This window comes from Paralichthys olivaceus, chromosome 10 (assembly GCF_024713975.1).
Source record: "Paralichthys olivaceus isolate ysfri-2021 chromosome 10, ASM2471397v2, whole genome shotgun sequence".
Lineage (NCBI taxonomy): Eukaryota > Metazoa > Chordata > Actinopteri > Pleuronectiformes > Paralichthyidae > Paralichthys > Paralichthys olivaceus.
The window spans coordinates 20117900-20141627 of NC_091102.1; the positions used below are offsets into that span (position 1 = coordinate 20117900).

The window sequence follows — 23728 nt, forward strand, 5'->3', positions numbered from 1 at the left end:
TTCCTTTATCTTTCTTTGTGTACGTGCTTGGTGTTTACAATTTACAGATTCATGACATTTATGGTGGCGTTTCCTCTGCTCCTGTTTTTATTGTTTTGCTCTGTGTGTGGATGAGGGGGTGGGTGGAAGGTGTAAAGGGTATTTATTATGGTTTTTATTTCCTTTATCCTGTGAAACGCTTTGTGTTGCATTGTTTGCATCAAAACTGTCCCAGATCAAGTCTGATTGTGTGTGTGTGTGTGTGTGTGTGTACTCAGCAGTAGAGGTGTTTGCAGCTCCCTCTGTTTCACCTGAGTGGACATGTTGTTGTTGATGTCCATCCATCAGTGACTTCACATGGGCAGGTTGTCCTCCAGAGTCACGTGGTCACGCTGAGCATCCTTGGCGGATGCAGCGGCTGCGTGTCGCGTCCTCTCTAGGTTTCATGGATCAGCTTCACCGCAGCGTCTCCTGCTCTCACTTTACCTCTTCCACCGCGGGGCTGCTCAACGAAATCGCAGGTAGGTCCGCGAACACGTTGCTTATCACTGTTTAATACATGTTGAAGCGCTCACGCGTCTCGGTGCCATCAAGACACATGATGCTGAGTCGGCGCACGGTCACTTGACATGCAACAAAGACATGCATGTGGCTGAGCCGAGCACATGTGACCGTGCGGGGTTGTGAGCTGAAGTTTTTGCATCCATGTAAATAGATGCTGCAGGAGAGCGTCCGTGCAGAGGTGCACCGAGAGGCTGAGACGTCTTCATCGTGTGCAGGTGGAGCATCAGTGCTCCGGAGGCGGTGTCCTACTCATTTCAGTGTGTTGACAGTGGTTGTGGTTGCTCTGCAGTGTTTTGGACTGTGCACATGCATCGTCCTGACACCAGGAGCTCTGCAGGTGATTTAGAGTGCACACATGCAGCGGCTGGGGGAGGTGGATATAAGGTCACTCACATATAGTAATGACTCAGCAGCCATCGTCCACTGAGGAGAGCAGCTGGCTTGTTTTTGTTCTGGAGGAAACCAGATGGTTCTGGTAACGAGACACGCTCCAGCCTCAATGTTTTATAAAGAAGGAATTTCAGAATTGAGTGTGAGTATCGATTACTGCACCACTCATGTCTGAACCAGAGGCTGCAGGAACCCCAGAGAGTAGAAATCCAGGTAAAGACCCCTTGTAATATATCTGACCCCGTCACTATTTCCAGTATTATTTTGCACCATAGCTCAAGGTAAAAACTGTTAATTAAATAGTGTCAGTTCATACTAATTCCATGTACAGTGCATCATTTTGTCCTCTAACTTTAAAGTACTATGCAAATGCTATTTCTGACATTTCTGCTTCTACTCAAATACAATTTAAGCTAATTGAATTTTCTTCATTTGGCTCACTGCACTGAAATTGTTCATATCTATTTTAGCCTTTTCTTTGAGTTAAGTGCCAACATTTGCATGCTAACATACACACAATGCTAAAGTTTAGCAGCTATAATGGTCACATCCCAGGTTTAGATTGTTGTGCAAGTAATTCTACTGTACTCCATGTACTCATTCTAACTGCCTTTAAACAACTCTTAAGCATCCACAGCCACAAATCACATATTTAACACAAGTAGAAATAAGGGTTGTGGCAGGAGACAACATTATGGGTGTTCCATGGTATTTATGCAAATATTGATTAACTTGCCCGCTGACAGACATAAAACGTATTTGATTTTATTTTGTTTACCAGTGGTAGTGTTCACATTCTTCAAATAAATAAAAAAACTCTATAGTTTATAATATAATATGTTGTAATTTATGTCTGCTCCGATTAGCAGCAGTCGAGTTAAAGGATGGTAAAATATAATATGGATGTTTTAAGGTCCACCAGCTCACCAACGTGTGGGTCAACATTTTAGAGGCAGAGATACTGAGCACATAAAATGTCTCCTGTAATTAGTAAAACTGGTGTTGTCACAAGTTTATTACTAAAATCAGAACACTGCAGCATCCCTAGCAGTGAAATAAACAAGACTTTTTGGTTTTTGCTGCCGGTCCACACCTTATGCTATCAACAGCTAGCTTAACGTAAGCTACACATCGCCGTCCTCCCAATTAAGCTTTAAGGTTCACCAAAAACCGAAGGCAGGTAAGAATACACAACACTTTATGTAGACGGCTTTTGAGATAAGACAAAAATCGAGCAAACACATGCAGCCACGTCTCTACCCTGATACCAAAAGACAGGGAAACGTTAATGCCTAAATGTTAACGTGTTACTGGATAAATAAGTGAAAATAAATGCTAAATAAACACGTCGCTTACCAGAAAAGGTTTCCCCATCACTGTACATCATTCAGCAAATTCATTTCGGTAATGTTTTAATTACTTCATTTGTAAAAAGGTATCTGTGGTTTATTCAGAGTAATGGGAACACGTTTTTTTCGAAAGATGTTTGACGTTGAATATTTTAAAATATTTTTCCGGTCTGACCACCGCAAATGAAACGTGGTTCACCTCAAGCAGAAACCTGAGATTGATATCACAAATCCAAGGTAAAACAACTGCCAGTTGCCACATATTTTAGCTGACAGATAAAACTTTAGGTTTGAGTCTCATCAGATCCTCGTTTATCTCATTTTCTCACCTCTGGTGTCTGACTGAATGACTGACTCATCGATGTAAACAGATATTTCTTAATCTACATTATATTCTTTCTTTGAAGCTTATTGATGGGCTCTATCTCCAGTAACATCACAGTGTGGAAGTTTGAGGCCTTTGTAGAACTACGAGCTACTGTTTGCTGCCCACTTCTCTCTAAATATAGTGACACATCAAAAAAAGCTGGCAGCTGTGCCTGGAGTTTCTTATTCTGACTCACTGGATGTATTCTGAGAGTATAAGCCTGCCACTGGCCGTGCATTTAATGCGGCATTCTCCTCCCCTTACGCTATTTACATGTTACAAAATATCAAAAAACCCTTTGCTATCGGAAGTAACAACCTCCAAGCTAGCAAGACACATTAAAAACAGCTATTTCTGTGTATTTAGATTATTACTGTGAGGAGACAGGGCTGTTTGGTTCATTCTAGTAAATGGTTGTAAAGATCTACAAAGAACATGTTTGAATCAGCCATATTCATCACAGAACTCACCTCGCCACTTGCAAATGTTCTCCCAAACCAATTTACCACTTTAAGACTAACTTGCAGGGGCACTGCTCCTGCACATTAGGCTTAGTGCTTTTCAAGATGATACTGATTTGTTTTAAGAAATACAAACAAGCCAGGGTTTTGTCCTCTATAGCAGAATGATAATGCAGCCCGATGTTGGGAACTGTGGGTTTGATCTGACTGGCTTTCTGACAATATACAATATAAAGGTGGATGATTACCACCTCCTCCCACAACTCAGTAATGAAGCCATAATATTCCGCTACGGATGCTGTCCTCTTGCACATTTGGAGCCAGAGTGGTTCATGCTTAAGGGATGGAGCCACGGTCTCTAAACTTACTGCAAAAATGGTGGTTTAACAGGTTAATTTGCAGCAGATCTTACACTCTCCCTCTGCACTGTGAGTGAAATTGTGTCAATGCTAGTCAGTATGTACTGTGAAACTCTGCAAGATGTCTGTGCACTGCTGCCAAGACTAATTCTTGTTCAGTTTCTGATCAAAGTAATGATTCTCCACTTTGATGGATAATACTAAAAAAAGTTTTAGTCACCTCACCACTAATTATATATATTTTTATCCATAGCAGCTTTTTAATTAGAACATCCTATTACACACATGCTTTAGTGCTCATCAGCCCCTGTTCTGTCTACAGACAGACAACCAGCTCAACTCCAGTTGTGAAATAACTTTGTCAAAGATGAATAAAATTTCATTTCCAATGAATCTCAGAATGGACTAAGCTTTGCATATTGACATTAACACAAACCTGATGTGTTGTAGATGCATTAAATAAACATAAATCCAAAACTAAGAATGTAAATAAAGCTGCCAACCAACTGAATAATTTAAGTGATATTACCTGTAATCATTATTATAAGACAGTTTGAGATCCCTCTGCTTAAACTGAAGGAATCCCTACAGTCGTATAGAAGCAAAAGTTTGGTTCAAACACACTGCCATAATGTACATATATGACCCACTGTGGTTACTGTGATTCAATGATGTGCAGCAAACACAGGGTGTTGTAAATGAGCAGTCTCCTGGTCTGTGTGCACCAATTAAAAGTTCAATATCCCAAGTCTGTCTCTCCTCAGGCTTAGCTTTTGATTTAAATTGCCTAGTGTCATTTCATTTAATTCTCAAAAGGTATATTTGATTAAAATGCGATGTGACCAATTCATATTTAGTTATCTCAAAAAGTAGTAAGGCTGCACCGAGATGGGCAAGTTAATGCAAATATGCATTTACATGTGATCGATTTATTGATTTGATTGCACAAATGGCTTGAGGAAAAAAAAACTATCATTTACATCTTTGACAGAAGTGGTATTATAGTGAAACTGCTACTAAATAGAGTTGAGAACATTGATTGTTGGTTCACCCCTGTCTATTATTGGATGGTTGGTTTGTCAGCTGGATTGTGCAAAAACTACCTACCAGTTTTCCACAAAACTTGGTGGAAGAATGGGACATGGTCCGTGAAGGATCCTACTACATTTTGTAATTCCTGGATCCAAGCCTTTGTTAAAAAAATGGAGCATCTATTGGTTGAGAAAAAAACTGAGCAGATAATCAGTAATGGAAATAAATGTTTGTTGCAGGTAAACTAATAGAAACAAGCAAAAAAATATTTGTATTTAATTTTAAATTGTGTAAATTACATAGCATTTGCATGGTCTACCCATGTCTGTGTGATATTTCTCCAGTTACTCCAGCTTCCTCCCACGGTCCAAAGACATGCAGGTTAGGTTGATTGGAAAATCTAATTAGGTGTGAATGTGAGTGTGAAGGGTTGTTTGTATCTGTATGTCAGCCCTGAGATACACTGGTGACCTGTCCAGGATGTTCCCTGCCTCTCACTCAATGTCAGCTGGGATTAGCTCCAGCCCCCTCTGTAGGGGTCAAACAATAAGAAGATAATGGATGAATCAAACATAATGCACCGACAAATGGAAATACCAATAAAGGTCCAATACAGTTCAAATATTTGTACTTTCCATCTCAAGACAGTGTTGTTTCAGTGTGCTTCCTGTTTTTTGGTCTGTGTGTGTCGACATCCTTAGCTGCTCCCACCATAACATTATTAATGTGCGTCACTTATGCATGTCAGCATCCCCTTCACACATTTAAAGGGCTCTCTGATTACCTGCTGGTATGAGGGGGCTGGGACATTTGATATTACCGCAGCAGTGAGTTAAGTGGTGTTAGGGTGGCAATGAGCTTGCTCAGCTTTGGCCAAGGTGATCACGCACTCCACTGGTGGGCAGTCAGGATGACACCCGGGCGCTGCAGGCACATCTGAAGTCAGGGGCATGAGAGGAGAGCATTATTCCCTCTAGTTTAAATGCCACGTCTACAGAAACGTAACAGGAAGTGGAAGATGCTCAGAATAGGTGAGTCTCTGGGGGACACTCTGTGCGGGGTTATGTACAATTCAATGCTGTTTATTGAGCTGTTAATACAAACCTAATTTGCTTCGTAATGTGTGTCGCCAATTAAGCTTGTGCTTGTATATATATATATATATATATATATATATATATATATATATATATATGAATGACACCTCTGTTTTGTCTATGGCTTCAAAGTTAAAGTTAAAGCTAAAACATTAATAATGTTGCACAGCAAAAGTTGAATAAAGTGGCTACAATTTTGTGTTTATATGCTTTGCACCACATCATCTGTAAAGATCATAACTTACAATTGGACCTAGTAGCTCATTGTAGCCCAATCTTTTTAGCTGTCTTGTGATAGCGACATTTTGTACACTATAAATGTCCTAAGTGCTCAAGCAGTAACCCCCTAACGGTGCTGCATCTCAACCAGGCACATTTATTTGTGCAGTGCTTTGTGGAGCATGCCGACGATGAGACAGCTGCAAATGTCTCAGAGGGAGCGAATGAGTCAGCGGAATAAAACTGAGACAGATGTCCAGCCTCTTTTTTGTGACAGTGGGAAAACAGCAGCTCCAAACAGAGCGAGCCATTTGGGATTTATCAGTTAAATCCCGTCAGTTTCCATGACTGATTCATGTCCAGACTACCTAATATTCAAATGCTGTTTTGGTGCTTACTCAGTCTTATACAGTCTTATACATTTCTTGTTGTTTTGCCATCTGACTCATACAAACCTTGGCAAAACACCACACTTTTAACTTCTTCATGCACCTAGTTGAACAGAATAACTCTTTGTTATCTACTAGTCAATTTGAACTTACCCATAATTGATAGAAGAAGCAGAAACTCTGGAGATCATAAAGTAAATGGTGATTGTTGTTGCCCGGCCCTCTCCCACTGCCCGGAAGAATTACAGACCAACAATCCCTGGCGTGTTTTCATTGATACAATTACACCTGTTTCCTCCACAATAAAACCAGAATAATCAGCGGCATCTATTTTGGCATCATGAGGATAATGAAGCAGTCCTAAGGTGCTCTTTCTTGTTTGTTTGCATGTGTACTTTTCAAAATCTGTCAAAATCTGCACACCAGCACCTCTAAAATCTCTTATATCGTATTAGCTTAAGTCGTAGAAGTTGTTGTATGATCACCACAGACATTGTATGACAACCCGACCATATAGAAAAGGAAACTGATTTCTTTATTTATGATTTTCAACAACAATTTTCAAACAGTCAAGGTTTTGCATGTTAAATAAGGAGTTTTACACAACATCCATATATCTAAATATCCATATATTTCCTTTGAAAGTGCAGTAAGTCTGAAATGGAGATGTTTGGAAATGATGACACTCACAACCACTTGCCGATTGGGTCTCTAGTCAGGACATAGCCTATGCTAATTAGTCAGGCTCCTCATCACAAGACCCCCCTCCAGAAGAAAACATCTGGCATCAGCCTCGCAATTCTGTCCCCTGACGTGTACATGAGTGGTCATGTGATATATGTTTTCAAGCATGTTAGTATGTAGTATATAGAAGAAGAAATCCACAGCATGAAATAATAAACACAGCAGTAGTGAAATGGGTGCAACCACATCATCCCGACTTTGAGTGTTGCATGTCACCCTGCTCTATCACCATAGCAACTGATGAAAACATCACACAGACACGTGGATCATACATTTATTCATAAAGAATACTCAAATACCATCTTGTGGGTGGAAGCATATATGAAATGTCATGTACATGTATGTATGTATCAGAGTTAGCTGCTTGATTTGATCATTTTGTGTTTTTAGGGCAGGTGCAATATTCAACTCACTTTTTCCTGCATTATTATTCTGGGTCTTACGTGATATGTCCTATACTTTTTTTTGTTGTTGCTTGTTGTAAAATGTACTCTCCTGCAGCTGCTGTAGTTCTTTGGCCTATGACTAATTTCCCTATGGGACAATACTGTATAATTTATTTGATTAATTGCATCATCTAGTTGAATCATGTGGATTATATTTCAAACTAATTCAATGATTCAGTTTATTTTTTTTCCAATATTCATCACATTTGAGAACTGGAACATAAGCCATGCCTTCATATGTATTGAACTTATCTCCAACAGAATAAAAAGATCATTTATCGGGTTTGAAGTACATTGTGTTCGGTTACTGTCAATATATTGCATGTTTGTATTCATTCTAGTAATTTAGTGCCTCCTGTCCATTCTGCAGGTTATGCCACCCCAAAGGCTTCCTGGATCCCCAGCCGTGAAAGAGAAGGGCTGATCTCCATTCCCCCCCCCAAGTTCCTGCTGCTTAGCACCTTCCCCATTCTTCCCTCTTATGATTAGTCCCCTCTCCCAACCTCACTAGCCCCTCCCGACTCCTACACCTGACCCCCTGTCATCCTCCACCCAATAGGACTTTTTGTCCAGTTACATCACCTCCCCAACACCAACACCATACTTAGTTTCTTCTCTTACATTTAATCCGGACTCGCTAGCTACACTCTAAGACTTAGCCTGCCAGTCCCCTGCCCTTGCCTGAGACCTACTCTTTACCTACGAGCTGCACGCCAGGCCCCATGGCTACAGGAGGCCATGCCCCTGAGATAGATGTGCTGATCAATCAACAACAGGTACAACTATATTGAAATGTTTTTTGTAAAGATGAATGTCGTACAAAATGTTTAAAACATGTAAAACAGACACTAATCTTTCGATAAACATTAACATGAGGTTTTTTACATGGTGTTAAAACGTGTCTTTTCTCAAGGGTTGTGGCTTCTTTTCATTTTGGAGAATTTAAAAAGTCTTTTTTCTCAAACTTAACTTTTAAAAAACAAAGAAAATCAGTTCCGCTTTATTGAATCCAGAACTAGTTAGTCCTTCCCTGGGAGGATTCTGCAGTCTTTTGTCCAGCAGCCCCCTCAGGAGGTTCACTGCCCTCCCCGATGTTTTGAATGGTCCGACCTTGTAAAAAAAGGCAGCAGCTTTCCGTTTGAATTTAATTGACCTCATTTAACCCAAGAGCTCTCTCAAACGACCCTGGAGTCCCTGGAGCAAGCAAGGTAATGCAGGTTCTTACAGTTTTGTGCTCTGTGTGTTTTTTGGTTGATCCAGTCTTGTTTATTCCTTGTATACATTGGATTTCTATATAGAAAGCCTTTTTGACAAAGGAGGAATGCTTTTTTCATTTGGTAGGATTAAGTTGTATGTATACATTTAATGTAATATGTACTTTTGGAAATATGATTATTTATTTTCTGTCCAAAAGTGAGATGTGATGATAAACGGCTAATTACTGAGCAGCAAGAAGTCATTAGAAGAGAAAAAGGAATAGAAGAATACGCTTATGTTGTTTTGGCAACAACAGCAATCAAGGCATATTTTCCTGACACCTGGACTGAATTTAAATGGCTAGTCTATTTGCAATATGAATAATAATAATAAGGCAATACTATACACACTGGCAGCAGTGCTGTTTTGTAATGTGGGATGTGTTGGTAAGAGATGTTAAGGTTTCATATCGGAAATTGTTCTGACTGCAAGTTTTTAGGACGGAAATCAGGATGTGTGTTATGGATGATTTTCTGGAAGCTATTGAAAGGAGAACTCAGGCAGCAGCTGATGTCTTATGCAGAAGATTTGAATGTAGACTTGATGCATCAAGGAGACCAGAAGGTGCAACTATATACTAACACTAACAGATTAACCTGAGCAATTGTCACCCCCAAGTCTGAAGATGTCTCCCACAGCATCCCAATATATCTTCCTCTACTTGCGTCACCCATTGCAATAGCACATCCATGAAAGGCTAAATCATGTTGTATCCTTATGTCTTGCCACTGGTGTAATACCTAAATGAGTATGAGTCTGGTGTCTCTCTCTCTGGGGCATCTGAATAAGATATGAAAGTCCATGAGCGTAGACACTACAATGTACTGTTGGTTGGCCCTTTATCTGTGACCTTGGGTACTGCAGGGAGTATGTGTGGAATTAAAACAGACACTATTCTCCTAATGATGTACAGATTTTATGTGTGAGAATGGTCAGACATCCCTCAACAAGGTGAACTGAAAAAATTACAGAACAAAAACATTCCCAGATCTTTGAAAACAGAGATATCTGGAGTACAAGTGTGGAGCAGATGTGTCTGTGTCAGCTTATACAATGGAATAATTATCAGTGAGCCTGTAAAAGGGTCATTTAGAGCTGCAGTTTTTACTCGGAACATTAATGGTGGCAGCTTGGCTGAAAGCCTTAGACTGAAAAGTGAAGTGACAAAACACGTCTTCAAATGCTGGTTTGACACAAAGCTTTGAAATAATTTTTGATCAAGTGTTAACTCCGTCCTCAGCTGCAAAAGCAGATACTGTGACACATTTCCACAATCTTCACACCAATCAGCTGCCAAGCAGCTTCTTTATTATGGACCAGTGAGCAATTCCTGTGGTTCACATACATGCTGTAGGCTACTGGGTGCTGAAAAATGTGTTGGATTCTGTGTTGCCAAGTTGTGCATCTTTGCAGATGGATACAGTTTTTCAAAAGGAAGCATTTGGCTATTATAGTATTCTAACCCTCAGGCAAACCCTGCTCTTTGAAACAGCCTGCGTATCATAAATGTCAAGAACAAATAACATGTTTATGTTTCAATTGAACATTTTTTTTTGTTGCAATATGGTTGAAAAGAATTTCAGTGAGCTGTGCCTGAGGTTGAAACATAATCTTCATTAAGATAATAAGAGGGGCAGATTATTTACGATTATATACAGGTACGTTCAATACCATCTACCTTTGCCTTATAATGGTCTGCAGACATGTTTCTTTAGGAGCTCAGTTTATAATCCAGCAGACACTGTTGAGTGGATTGTGCAACACTGCTAAACTATGATAGCTTTCTCTTTTCCAAGATCAACAATGTTAGCATGGTTTGTTAGTGGTGAACATACCAGAGGTGTATGCCACAAGCTGTGTCCCATTTCAGGGGTAGTCTCTTTTGAAAGATGCGTTCTGTGCAGCACATGGAAGAGGCGGCCTCTGTGAGCCAGGAAATTAGATGGTCCGGTCAATGGCCATGCCACTTTCTAGCAACAGAGCTTCATTTTTAATGGACCTTCAATTGTAAACATACAAAGTTAAACTCTTCACAGATTTACGCAAAACAGGTTCCAATCAAATTATTTACTTCAGCTGTTGAACTGTCAAACACTGGTATTATCAAGGTATTTGTCTCTGCAAAGACAATATAACGAGAGAATTGCGTCACGCAAAGACATGATGATTATCTGGACTGAAAAGTGCAATGACATGTCTTCAAAACTGAATTATTGTTCCCTCCAGTGTCTCAGCACAGTCATGAGTCACACGTGGATCTGTGAGAAATGCTCTCGTCCTGCATAGCCGAGTGCTTTCTAGCTGTTATTCAAGTGAAACAGATTAGCTTGTGTTCTCAGGGATAACGAGCTCCGCCAGCTAAGTAGGGGATGTGTCATTATGCGCAGTGGGGACCATGTCATCCACAGTGCATAGCATATTGTGCCACTGGTTTGAAGGAAATAATAGGCTCAACGCTACATAAGTAGACCCTTTAATTTCCTACCCTCATTTACTCTGTAACCACACACATACACTGCATCCATAGAGACGGAACAGCATCTTTGCACCATTACCCCCATAGGTTAACAATGTCGTTTGGGACTATGACAGACTTAGGTGGTTTGGTGTGAGGAAATATATTACTAAGCTCTCCTCTGGAGTCTGGGTTGCCACAGAATCATCACCAGCTATGACCAGCTCACATCAGCTGTAGTTTTTGAAGGAGACACATGTTGAGATAAAGTATTTTTTATTTGAAGGTCTGGGGTTTAACTGGAAACTATATTGTTGTTGTAATGGAGCTAAGTGCGCACAGGTGACACAACTGCCAATGGTTTCAAATTATTCCTCCATAGGAGGTGGTAATGCATCAAGACAGATATAGCCACTATATACTGTATATTGTTTGATAGCCACCATAGTAAATTCTCAAAGACTTTAGGAAGTGGATTCATCACTGGGGCAGGTATTTGAATCCCCTCAGGAGTAATGACTTTTAAAGACCATTGGCTCTTCAAACTGTTGTACAAAATATTTTTCAGAGGTCTGTTAAGCATTCATCTCAATCTTCAGACCCAAGTTCAAAACTTTTCAAAATATAACCTCTGCATGTCCACTCAGTGTAAAGCAACTGCCGGGAATTCTGTGAATGATGTTGCCATGATGGAGATCAGTACCTGTCATGGTTCATCCTTCTGTGCCTGTCAGTCATATGATGAAATTAAGTAATTAAATAATTAAAATAATCTGGCAATGTTCACTCGTTTGACACATTTTTCACTGAAATTTGTTTTTTGAGCTAAATTACATAACTGTTCTTTGGTGAAATACATTGTTACTTTTAATATAAAATTCATCACAACATAAAAAAATAAATCTACATCAATGAGTTGAACCTCCCAGTGTTTCAAACTGTCTTGGACATTTCTTAGCTACTGCATATGTAGAGGATGTTAAGGATGTATATACGTCATTATATTACAGCAGGGTATGCAAGTACTAGAGTCATGACATTTACAACCTTTAATGACAAGGTATGCATCCAGCACCACCACCAGTAACTGGTTGTGAGGGACAATCTTGAGAACCTTGTTCATTTTTTAGTCTATTCTGAAACGAAACCCTTTTACCACCACATCATCAGTTTCAGATGTAGTAATTATATATGATGTCATATATGATGTGTAATGGAAAACTTGCTTATGAACTTTGTTTGAACTCTTTCCTACGTCTGATCAATGCTCGTGTGCTGTGTTCAACAATAACTCATATAGAAACACAATTGTGGTCACAGCAGAGGAACTGCCTGGCTTACGTGCAGACGGACGATTTGAAACTAGAAAGACACCTTTTACTTTTTTACCTTTAACTCACAAATGCTCTGAGTGTTGCTATGCACTTGGCAGATGTAACCTCAGAGTTTATGTCCTTTCTTGATGATGAAGATCTTGTTGACCCTGATCTGTGCAGGAGCAAACTTCTTCTTTCATACAGAAGCAAAAGCAGACAGCTTCCGGTTTCAACTAGACGACAGGTGGCTTCAGCTTTCATGCTATTACTCAGAAACAGTTGTCTCTTATGTTTCCTGTTTACCTGACTGTATACAAACCTACTTCTTTCCCTATTCGGGGTTGTTCCACTTTGAGCATTCATGCTGAGTGTGCAACCCTCTGCAGAGCTTTCTATTAAATGACCCAAAGACAAACCGGTCTGAGAAACTCTTTATTTCACATCTTGAGATAAATTTCCACCACAGATGTTTCTTTTGACTGTTCTTAATGGTGGTGGCCAATGGTGTTTTGTCAGTCTCAAAATCTGCTCACATGAAAACTATGCACGTGCTATGAGCAGACAGAATCTACTAAACTCATGAGAGGTTATTTCTAGTTCAAGTGCACAAATGTGCTCCTGTGAGAATACGGCTGTGATGACAGTGAACTCGACCATCCTCACTGTCTCACATCTGCTCAACACTGATCGCTCATCAAGCTGACCTCCGAGCTGCTCTGCCCTTGTGGTCGGTCACTTGGAATACTGCTCATGACCTTTGATTGGCTGTTTGGTTTGCAATGTTTTGATCCTCTTAAAAATATACAAATGTGAAAAGATGACATGATGATGACATTGAAGCACCGAGCTCTACTCCTGCAGGTTGTGATTTGGGTGTGAGTGTGAGATGGTTGAACTCTGCTCTGGCTCCGGCCCATTTGAACCCCTGTGTGCATGGGTTTAGAGACTTAAAGGCCAGAGCTGCTGGTGTCTGATAGCGACAGTGTAGAGGAGGTTAAGTACCAAAAATCACATTCAGGTAAAAGGCAAAACATTTACCAATAAACATTATCTGTTCAGTCAAAAGCAAAACATTGATGCTGGCATTTTTATTAGTTGTGGTTTGCTCGTCTGAGAAATGTGACAGCTCCTTCAAACAGACCAGGATGAAGGAATTGGGAAGCAGTTTTAAATACTGCTGAGGGAGAGGAGCAGGAAGCAGCTGAGAGTAGAGTACTCTGCAGAAGCAAACAAACAGACTTTTAAGATGTAAGGTGATTATTGAAGTATATGTGTCACATTTTAAATTGACTGTGTTTCTCTCTGTCCAGGGCCAGCAAGTTCATAGTAGTTGTAAGATTCAAGGTAAACCACAGCACATTGTTTCACATATGAACAATCTTTATAGATGTACTTGGTCTCAAACTGTATATATGGATCACATGACTACTCCTCGGAAGGAAAGCCTGAGCGTCTCAATGGCCACATGGTGGCTGGCTGCATAAATCCTGAATCTTCCATGTATATCCACAAGGACGGAACAAAAAATTCAAAGTACACGACAAAGACATTGGTGTCATTTTAGCTAGTTCATATCACACTGATGTATATTCAAGCAGAGGGAAAAAACTAAAATGGGATGAATGTATGATTGACAGCTGATATTGACTCGTTATTGGTCAAACGTATCAATAATACCACGGAAGACTTTAAATGGTTTCAAAAGGTGCAAGTAGCAGCATATTTTGGCTTCATTTCTTTATAATGTAAAGAGTGGAGATGAGTCTTCCATCTTTATAAACAGTCCATACCAAAGGAGGTTAGATTTAACCTGAGGTATGATGCAATGACAACTTAGGCTGCAGCTCAACCGTGCTCCGAGCAGTTTTTGTTAGTGGTTAACTCGATGTCACTCGATGTAAGCACCGCCCCACTGCACACTATCCAGTCAAAAGCTGCTGCAGGAGGAGCCAACTGGCATCAGATTGAGGATTGTGAGAGGCTTTTTCCTTTTGTTTAGCACATTTAAATCATCAGATTAAATTATCTTTGTTGACTGCTTTGAGAAATGTGTGAACACATTGCTAAGAAACGTTCTGCTGCGATGAAGTGATGATGAAGATCTAATGGATCCACTCTCATCAATTGTGATTTAGCAAATTAGAAAAACTGTAAGGATGAGAAGTAGCCATACAAATCACTTGATATAATGTTTTTATATTTCATCCTGATTTGCTGCAGGTGAATTTTGCAGCTAAAATGTGTTACTCAATACAAAAGCATCACACACAGACAGTCTAAGTGCCTCAGTGCTTTAGAGAATATCTCATTTCATTATCAGTGAGAAACTGAGTGCGTATGTAAACTCTATTTCAGTGTTTTTACATAATTAATATCCAGTTACATGTCAATCATATTACAAATAAACTAGACAACATGTGCCAGTAAAAATCCCTTCTCTTATGAAAGAGCTCTGTCTGTAATGTGTTTTAATAAACCTGATGTTGTTCACTGTCCCAGTTTCACATTTCACTGTTAAGTTAGTTAACACAGACTTAACAGACCAACCTCTTAACCAGCTTTAACCGTTTTACACAGAGTCACTGAACCAGGATTTATCAACCCCGACATTAAAATCAGAGTAGGTTGAACCAGCTTTTGTAGTACAGGCCCCTGCCCAGTCATCCCAGTGTTTTCATTGGCTACACATGTGGATCTTAAAGTCAGAGTATAGTTTGTGTCTGATGTATTCATGTTGCATCATTATTCATTGTGCTTCTTGAGCAGATGTCACCTGAATAGAGATTTATAATGTTCTTTTCTTTTTTTCCCTGTTTGTTTGCACGTGTCATCATGGCATCATGTGGTCATGGAGAGTGGACTATCATAGTGGTGGTTTTGCGTGGTAGTGATTTAATTTATTTATTATTATAAACTAATTAACTTGATATTTGAACTTGGATAAGTGGCAGGTGAGTTACAGCAGTGCAGGCAGGAGTGGTTACAGGTGAGTAAAAGCTGAAGACACAAAGGAGCAAAGTCCGACAGTGTCTATATCCTTTGATTCTTGGAGCCCTGTTGAATTTTTGCCTGAGTGGGCCGTATGAGTGCCACTGTGCTGAGCTGGCGAACTGGCAGAGAATGGAAGGCAGAGCTGAGCATATATACTGCAGTGGAGAATCGGTCAGCGACGCCCCTGTAGATACCTGCCACACGCACACACCCACCCAACACACGAGAGGGGGGAGAGAGAGACAGAGGCACAGCCAAAATCCAGACAGTAACAGTAATTCTTACCTTATGAATAAACCTGATCTTGGACAGAAATAATATAAATATACTGGACTTCATCACCAACACACATATTAAGTCAGCAGCTAATAAATATTTGATTGTCTATCTTGCTCCGCAATCCTTAAAATATGAAAATTAATATTATGTAGTATGAGTTGGAAGGTTGATGATGTAAGACAGTGTAATGGCCACAAACAGAAAATGAAAACGAGGCTCAACTTGTGGCCACAACATAAGATAAGGACATAAACTGAGTACTTAGTTTCAATAAAAGGACAAAGTTTATTTACATAGGAAACAATAATCTACCAAAGCTATGAGAGTCTGGAGGTCTGGCCAAAAATAACAAAAGATGAGGAAGTCTGGGCCAGTCCACAGGGATCGTAGGACCCAGAGCTTCCTCCCTGAAACTAATACACCTGAAGGTCAGCCTAAACTAGAAATAAAGCCTGAACACTGGACTAGCAGCCTCAACACAGGAAGAAACCCAAAGAACCAGAACCACATTCTCTAACATCAACACAATAATAATCATCAAGCTGCTGCTGGGAGAGCGGGAGAGTGATTGAACCTCTTCTGCACCCTCCCTTAAATACCAGTCAGGGCCACAATCAGCTGATCCATCACACCTGGAGTATGGGGGGGAGACACAGGAAGGTGGGAGCATGTAACAGACAGCATGGTTTGAACTGCAGCTCAGCTCAGACCACCTGACTGTTCCTGTTATTGAAGCCCCCAGACACAGATTTTTCATCATGATATCATGTTTGAAGTACATATTGTGTTGTGCTGAGATCTTTTATCCAGCATTTAAATAATAGTTATTAATACAAGGAACCTTCAATAGCTTACTGAAAATGGATTAACAAATTGTTTTGTGCTCTGTAAGAAGGTTTATACCAGGGCTGGGAAATCAGTAATCACAACCTTCACTCACTAAATAATAATGAGACTTGTATTATGATAAGCATCATTATCAACTGACATGAAGTTCTTTTGTCTTTTTTTGCTGTTTGGCCATATCATCAGTATATACAGCATGTCAGTGGATTCACTCCGTTCACACTGTGACACACATTTAAACTAATGTCAATTACCAACTTTCCTGTTTCCCATTATCAATCTAAACTTTCGGTTCTGTTAATCGTATTAATCGCGTATCGTGTTATCTTAAAGGGATAGTTCACAGAAAAATGTACATTATCTATCTACTCACTACTATGTTGATGGAGGGATGGGTGTAGTGTTTGAGTCTGCAAAACACCTTTGGAGTTAAAGAGGTGCGTGTTAGCATTGCTACTTTTGAATGTCTGGGCTTATGGACAAAAGAGTTTGTCTCAGTTCAAATAAAACTGAACCACGGTATGGTTAGTTTGCACTGGGAAAAAAAACTGGATAGATTGAATAGTTCAGTCTTTTGGATCCATTTCAGGAAGTTGAGACAGCATTAAACAATAGAAGAAGCAAAAGAAGCACAAGCCGCTCATAGGATTGCTTACAGTTTTTCCCTCTGATGATATAAGGTCTGAACAATAAGGAAGTCCATTAGGGACATTTGAACTAGTGTAGAGTATTGTGCCTGAAGTTAGGGTCGCTGGTAATAATACCATAGTGATATCAAAGTGGCAACTCTCAAAATAAACCACTTCATTCATTTTCTCCATTCATACAGAAATACTACTACAGACTACTACTCACTGAATTATATATCATAATATATCAATATCAGCCCCCCTAAGTTCACTATTCACATAGTTTCTCCACCGCCTGGGCTGGGGTTGCCCTCCTCCTGTGTCCCCCCACTCCACCCGACTTCAAAGCTGACATGAAAGAGCTTCGAGCCATTTGCTCCAGTTGGAGCATGAGCAAAGCCCAAGCAGGTTTTCACGACCAACAGCTGTTTCAGGTGCGAGTATCATTCCCTCTTGCGTTAGGATGATTAAAGTCATGGTTTTAAACTGAAAAGGAAAGGATGTCACGATGTGAGAGGCTGGAATTAATATGAAAATCGGTTTGGTTTGTGGAAAAACGATGCGATTGAAACGAGGCTGTCTATATCTGCCTTCGGCCATGTGCAGATAGGTAGCTGAGATCATTAAACGTATCCTGTCCCTTCAACCCACTGGTAATTAGGAGGTAATGGAGCCCTGGCACAGAGAAATTTGAGACCACAGAGCTGTAGCCAGAGTGCTTACCGTGCCAGCACCAATGTGAGGCACAGAAGCGTCCTGTCCCAGTGACTTGACCTATCAGAGACACCACATGACTCTGGCAGGACACTCCCTTCAGCCTCAACAGTCTCCAGGGGCTGTCTAGTGCATTAGCTCTTTTCTGCTTAGCACTTTGTTGTATTGATTTGATGTCCTCCCTACATGAAGTGGAGGAAATACAGACATGGTGTGTCTATTCTACTGTGGAATTATCTCAAAATACATTTCGACATTTATACACAAAGCAAAACCAGGGTTTTGACTTAAACGTGGGTGGTAACAATAAAAAGCATTGTTAGAATCAGATTGTGTTGCCATCCACATATTACAATTTTAGGTAGTTGGACGCAGTGTGTTCTCTGTATTGGACACAATGTTTAAAAATGTCGTTAAAATAAATTTAGTTGTTCTATGTTCTTGAAGGTTTTTTAATTGTACTTTCGCCTGAATCTGCTCTTTTTGCAGCTTGTGTTTTTTATCTCGGTGTTTAATGACTGTCTGACTGGATTATCCACTTGGCCAGCGCAAACAATACAGTAGTTAGAAAGAAACTAATCATCAAATGTATTGTGATGGTGATTGCTGTCTGCATGAACACATGCCACATGAACAGGTCTCAACCTTCAAGATCCACTAGATTTCTTAATACATGGAAAATAGACTGGAAAATCTCTGAGTCAGGATTCACTGATTGTGACCAGACCAGATATTCCATATGAATATACCTGCACTTTCTGCCAATGAGGTTATTCACCCCTGTGCATTTGTTTGGTTGTTGGTTGGTTGGTTGGTTTGTCAGCAGCATTATGCAAAAGCACTTGCTGTATTTTCATGAAACTCAGTGAAATGATGAGACAGTGGTAAAGAAAGAACCAATCAAATGTTGAAGAATCAAGGAAATTCAATCACTTTCCTAAATATTGTGACACTTTTGACTTTTTGACATTTCCCAGGGAATAATTCACAGATCTTGATGAAAAAGGTCAAACATATAATGTGACTGCTGGGCCTCGGCAGAGGTATGTGCGCTACTCACTTGTAGTTCCTTTTTATCTTTGAACTTTGTGTGAACACAAATGTCTGTGTGAGAGCCTCTGGAGTTTCTGCGGACTTTCTCCGCTTGAATTAAAATGTTACGTCCTGCGCCAACCCTCACCTGAACGCTTTGTTGCTGTTGTAAATGTGTCTGAGCAGAGACTCTCCCACTGCATTGTTTTTTTGTAAAAGGCAAACTCTAGAGTAAGTCCCAATTCTCCCTGTTTTCTGTCAAATTAAAAGTTTTTTCTTTCCACCTTTCTTCTCCAGGTGAAAGTGGAGGAGGAGGATGAGGAAGGATCACTGGAAGAGGAGGAGGAGGAGGAGGAGAACTGGGAGAAGGCGCTGTCTGTGGAGCGCTTTGGCGACATTATTGGTGACTCTGCTTCTACCAGTGGAGACAGGATGGGCCGACACTACACTGAGAAAGACTTTGAGAGTAAGACAAGTACCATTTTCATATTTTACCTGCAATTATGAATCCAGTTTAACTTAAAATAGGTTTGTGATTAAGAATAGGTGGGTGGAAAAAAAATCTATTCATATACGGTATATCATATATATATGATTCCTATCTTTTAGAGCTGTGAGTTGATTTACAAATGCCAATAATAGATTTTTGAAACCTGGACAGCACACCTAAAGTTTCATACAAAAAAAGACTGTTAATTACATAAATGAATATGTAAAACAGCAATAACTGATGAGTAAAAAATACAGCCATAAACCTTTCTCCTCTTTTTTACTGTTAATAGCAAACATCACATTGCTGCTCAGTTTGCAAAGCACTGCAGTCAATTTTTAACACAGAATTCAAATCCAAAATACACAGCCCTGTCTCTCTTTATTGGATCACAACCATTTTGAATCAACGTTCAACTCTGAAACGAATCATGACAAGAAACAAAATGGAAAGTTACTAAGCCCTGTTACTGAACAGTTTAACGATTACTCACAGTAAGCCACTCAGAAAAGAAAATGCATTTGTGTCCAAACACCTACAGCTACAATTAGCCTTTCATTGGATGGATTTAGTATGAATGGTACTCACTGACCATATTTTTCAGTAAGATAGAGAAATGTGTCAGAACCATTTGGTTGATTGCCATGACATTTGGAACAGACGCTGTTCATGTTGTATCTTTAAAGTGTTCTTTAAGACCACTTTTTCCTTTTTTGTATTTAATGGATTCAAAAGCGAAGTCTTACGACATTATGATTTACATCTATAAGACAATATGTGCTGAAAAGACTTTGTGGGTGTCTACACATCAAACTATGCTCTGCAGCTGTAATAAAAAGGAGACTGAATGTATATCATGATGTGTATTTGACCTTGTGTGTAATGTTTTCAACACAGATCACAGACACACATTTCACCATACGCACCACCCCTTGTCCACCCACCTGCCCCTGCCCCAGCGGTTACGCAAGAGGGTGCACAGCGCGGACCGAAGACGCAAAAAGAAACGGAAGAAAAAAAAGACATCTTTGCCCCCCTCCGATGTTACACCCACAATTCACGAGGTAGACGAGGAGGAGGCGGAGTCTGAGACAGACGGACTTGGGGTGGCTGCCACGCCCACCGACCTACCTGGCATGCAACCACGGGTAAAATAAGACTAAAGGGCTGTGGTTTCTCTAAATGAATGTGTAGCATTGTCTCTTCTGTGCTTGACTGGCTGATTACCAAGGTATATGTAAGTGCACTGTGCAGGAGTGTTTAGGCTTAATGCACCACTAATAGCTCACAGTGGTGTTAACAGCCTACTCTAACTACATGTTAGCACATTCCACTCCTCTCACTGATCTTCCTTTTCCTCTCAGTTTAGTTTGGGGAGCCAAGAGGACTTGGAGGAGCCCCTTCCACTTTCTACCTTCCACAAGGAAAACGAAGAACATTCATTGTCGAGGAAAGCTGAAGTCACTCTGATAAAGGGAGCAGCTCAAAATGGGGGAAGTGGAGTTCTTTGCCAGGATGAGGAGCTGGGTGGGGAGGAAGTGGATTGCAACAGGTACGGTATCACAACCATCTCAGGTTGTTCTGTTTGTATTGCACGAAACAACTTTACATAAAATTTCAATTGTTAACAAACAAATAAATTGCATTTGTTCAAATTAAAGTTAAAATGTTATATTTAAGGTCCAGTGTGTAAGATTTAGGTGAAAGGGATCTATTGGCAGAAATTGAGTACAAAAATCATAGTGATGTTTTACTAGTGTTTCATCTCAATTAAATAAATGATTGATTTGTTTACCATTTCAATGGGCCCTTTATATTTACTGCTTTATATTTATATCGGGAGCAGTACTCTCTACGAAGGACTCCACAGGTTAGGAAGGGGAGGGGGAGGTGAGGGGCATTCAGCTGCGACATAATAGATGACAACTTTAATATGAGAAAATACCTTGAAATAATTTTTCCAATCGGTCAACAATATTTTTAGTATACTGATGAGGCCTTTCTGCTGTCTGCATTGGCTCAAAATGCATGCGTCTTTCCAACTGTCATCATGTTGTTTCTGATGCAGAACTCAAAAACAATTTTGACTTGTTTCATGTAAATGAATGTGCCCTCTAATGTGGGTTTCATGAGATGTCATCTCATAAATCAACGATGGATTAAATGACTCTGAATAATGTGAGTGGAGTCGATTGAATGTAGTAATGAACCTTAAGGAAAATGATCATCCAACTCAAAAGTTCCTCTCACTTTTACTGACATTCTATCATCTAATTTCTGGCTCACATGATTTTCCATGACAAATCTTATGAATGTTATTTTGAGGAATACATTTTTGAGGGTGCAATCAGCTACTAGAGTCGGACTTATTATCAAAATGAACAAATATAATGCTATAATTGGACGCTTTGGCCAACAGAACCCACCATAAACACCTTATTGTGTTTGCTACAGCATTATCGTTAATCTTGAGTAATGTGTAAATCTAATATTCACTTTTCTTCAGACTCTTTTTCTTTCTTTTTTGTTTCTTTTTCATTGTCTTCATTGACTTCCAAGGAAAATACCTGGGTCTTTAGCTGCTAAGCAAACATGGCTTATCTCTATAAACAGATTTTGAATGTACCAGAGCCAAAGGGCTGTGAGATTGGTTAGTGCCTAAGTGTTTCAGTCTGATGTGGTGCTGGGCTGCTCAGTGGGTTTCATAGGAAGCTAAAACTGCTTCCTGTTGTGGCTGGAGACAGGTGGGTGGGAGCAGTGAAGCACATTTGTGGGAAATATAACTGAACATGTGAGTTAGAGATTCTAAAACCCTCTGAAGAGCTGAGCAACTACAGTGTTGGATGATTGTTGGAACTAATATAATTTAATTGATACAATAGCTGTTCTGCTCATCAGACTGATTCTTTATTGACTTGCATAGTGATTCCTGATTGATTTTCTGTGAGGGGGAAAAAAAAAGGTAGGCACACACTGCAATGCACAACTATTGATTTTTGATTGAATATCTTCTCAGTGAATCTTTAGTTCAGTCAGGCAACTCATGTTCAAATGTTTATTGCAGCAGTAGAACAGGTTTGTGTTTGGCGTCTAGGCTCCGACTTAATCACTCCCCTGATATGATTCCACAGATATGATGGGAGTGACGAGCAAATACTTGCAACCCCCCGTCGTAGCCTACAGGTGTATGCTGGCGTGGTGGAGGGGCTGAAGCAGCTGGTAGTGATACTGCAGCAGCAGTGCGAGAAAAGGGGTTGATGGGATATGTCTCTCTGCTTAAATAGGCCGCCTCATAATGCGGATGTGTATAATAGATGATTGTGGAGAGTGAGGTATGTCTCATGATGTGTGTCACATGATTGAAGCAGCGCACCTCGAGTTGGGTGCCTGAACTAGCTCACAGGGTTCGCTCCAGATAAGGGAATATCAACACAAATAAGCTATGGTTGAATGTTTAAAATGCAGAAAATGTTAAAATCATAACTGAGCTGTGGCTTTGCTGCCTTGTAATTATATCACACATCACATTATTTAACAATTAGCTTTGGTTATTTGATGTAAACACAAGTCTATAGAATGTGGCTGCAGCTGTATTATTGATTTTGTTAGCGGCATCAGGCCCATTCGGACTGGCTCCCCCACAAGATACTTTTTCATATATAAATGCTAATAACACTGTGGCTCGGCTCAACAATTAGAAATATTCATCCATATTGCCCAGTATGCCCAGTTAATCAACACTTCAATATCTGATCAATAGTTAATGTAATTCCGTTGTCTCATCGTCATCTCTTAAAAACATGGCCATATGACCATGTGTCGTCACACCCACATGTCTGGAGTGGGCCTCTTGCATTAGAAGGCAAGTCCATTAGCTTTTATCAAACATAATGACTAGTTGTATTCCACTCACGTTTGTCTGGCACTAAGTCACAGAAAGCAGACCTGGAAGTGACTGGCAACTAAAACACAGACAGACCAGTGTTAGTGTACTAACCAGCTCAAAAACCAGTTCAATACCCATGGAGGTGGGCAGCTGAGAGCATCACAAAGTGTGTGTCTGTGTGTGTGTGTGTGTGTGTGTGTGTGTGTGTGCAGCCTGAGCTCTGTTATCTGAAATATTTATTTATAGATATTATTTGTGTAATTTGCATACAGATTAGGTTTACCCAATCAGCAGAAAATGATTTATTTGCAGAAAATCTCCCGGCAACCCTTATATTTATCTGTGGGTTCGTCACATATCACATCTCACGTCTGATCCATTAATATAAACATAGGACTTTGCAGCTTTATCTGTATGGTTGTTGTCAGTGTTGTTTT

General features: G+C 40.0%; 1 protein-coding gene across 3 annotated transcripts in view; it reads left to right on the plus strand.

The window, feature by feature from the left end:
- The first annotated feature begins 253 nt into the window (after positions 1 to 253).
- The window catches only part of slc4a3 (solute carrier family 4 member 3), a 52252-nt gene continuing 28777 nt past the window's right edge, over positions 254 to 23728 (plus strand). For 2 of the 3 annotated variants that reach the window (XR_011244356.1, XM_020099763.2), the window contains exons 1-5: positions 254 to 500; positions 7767 to 8172; positions 19213 to 19381; positions 20303 to 20553; positions 20770 to 20957. Coding sequence is in view for 2 of the 3 variants with exons in the window: in XM_020099763.2 (XP_019955322.2) it covers positions 8119 to 8172; positions 19213 to 19381; positions 20303 to 20553; positions 20770 to 20957 (662 nt within the window). In the remaining variant the exon portion in view is untranslated. Of the gene's footprint in view, positions 501 to 543; positions 1147 to 7766; positions 8173 to 19212; positions 19382 to 20302; positions 20554 to 20769; positions 20958 to 23728 lie in introns of those variants that run through there. The other variant, XM_069533124.1, reaches the window with a different exon arrangement.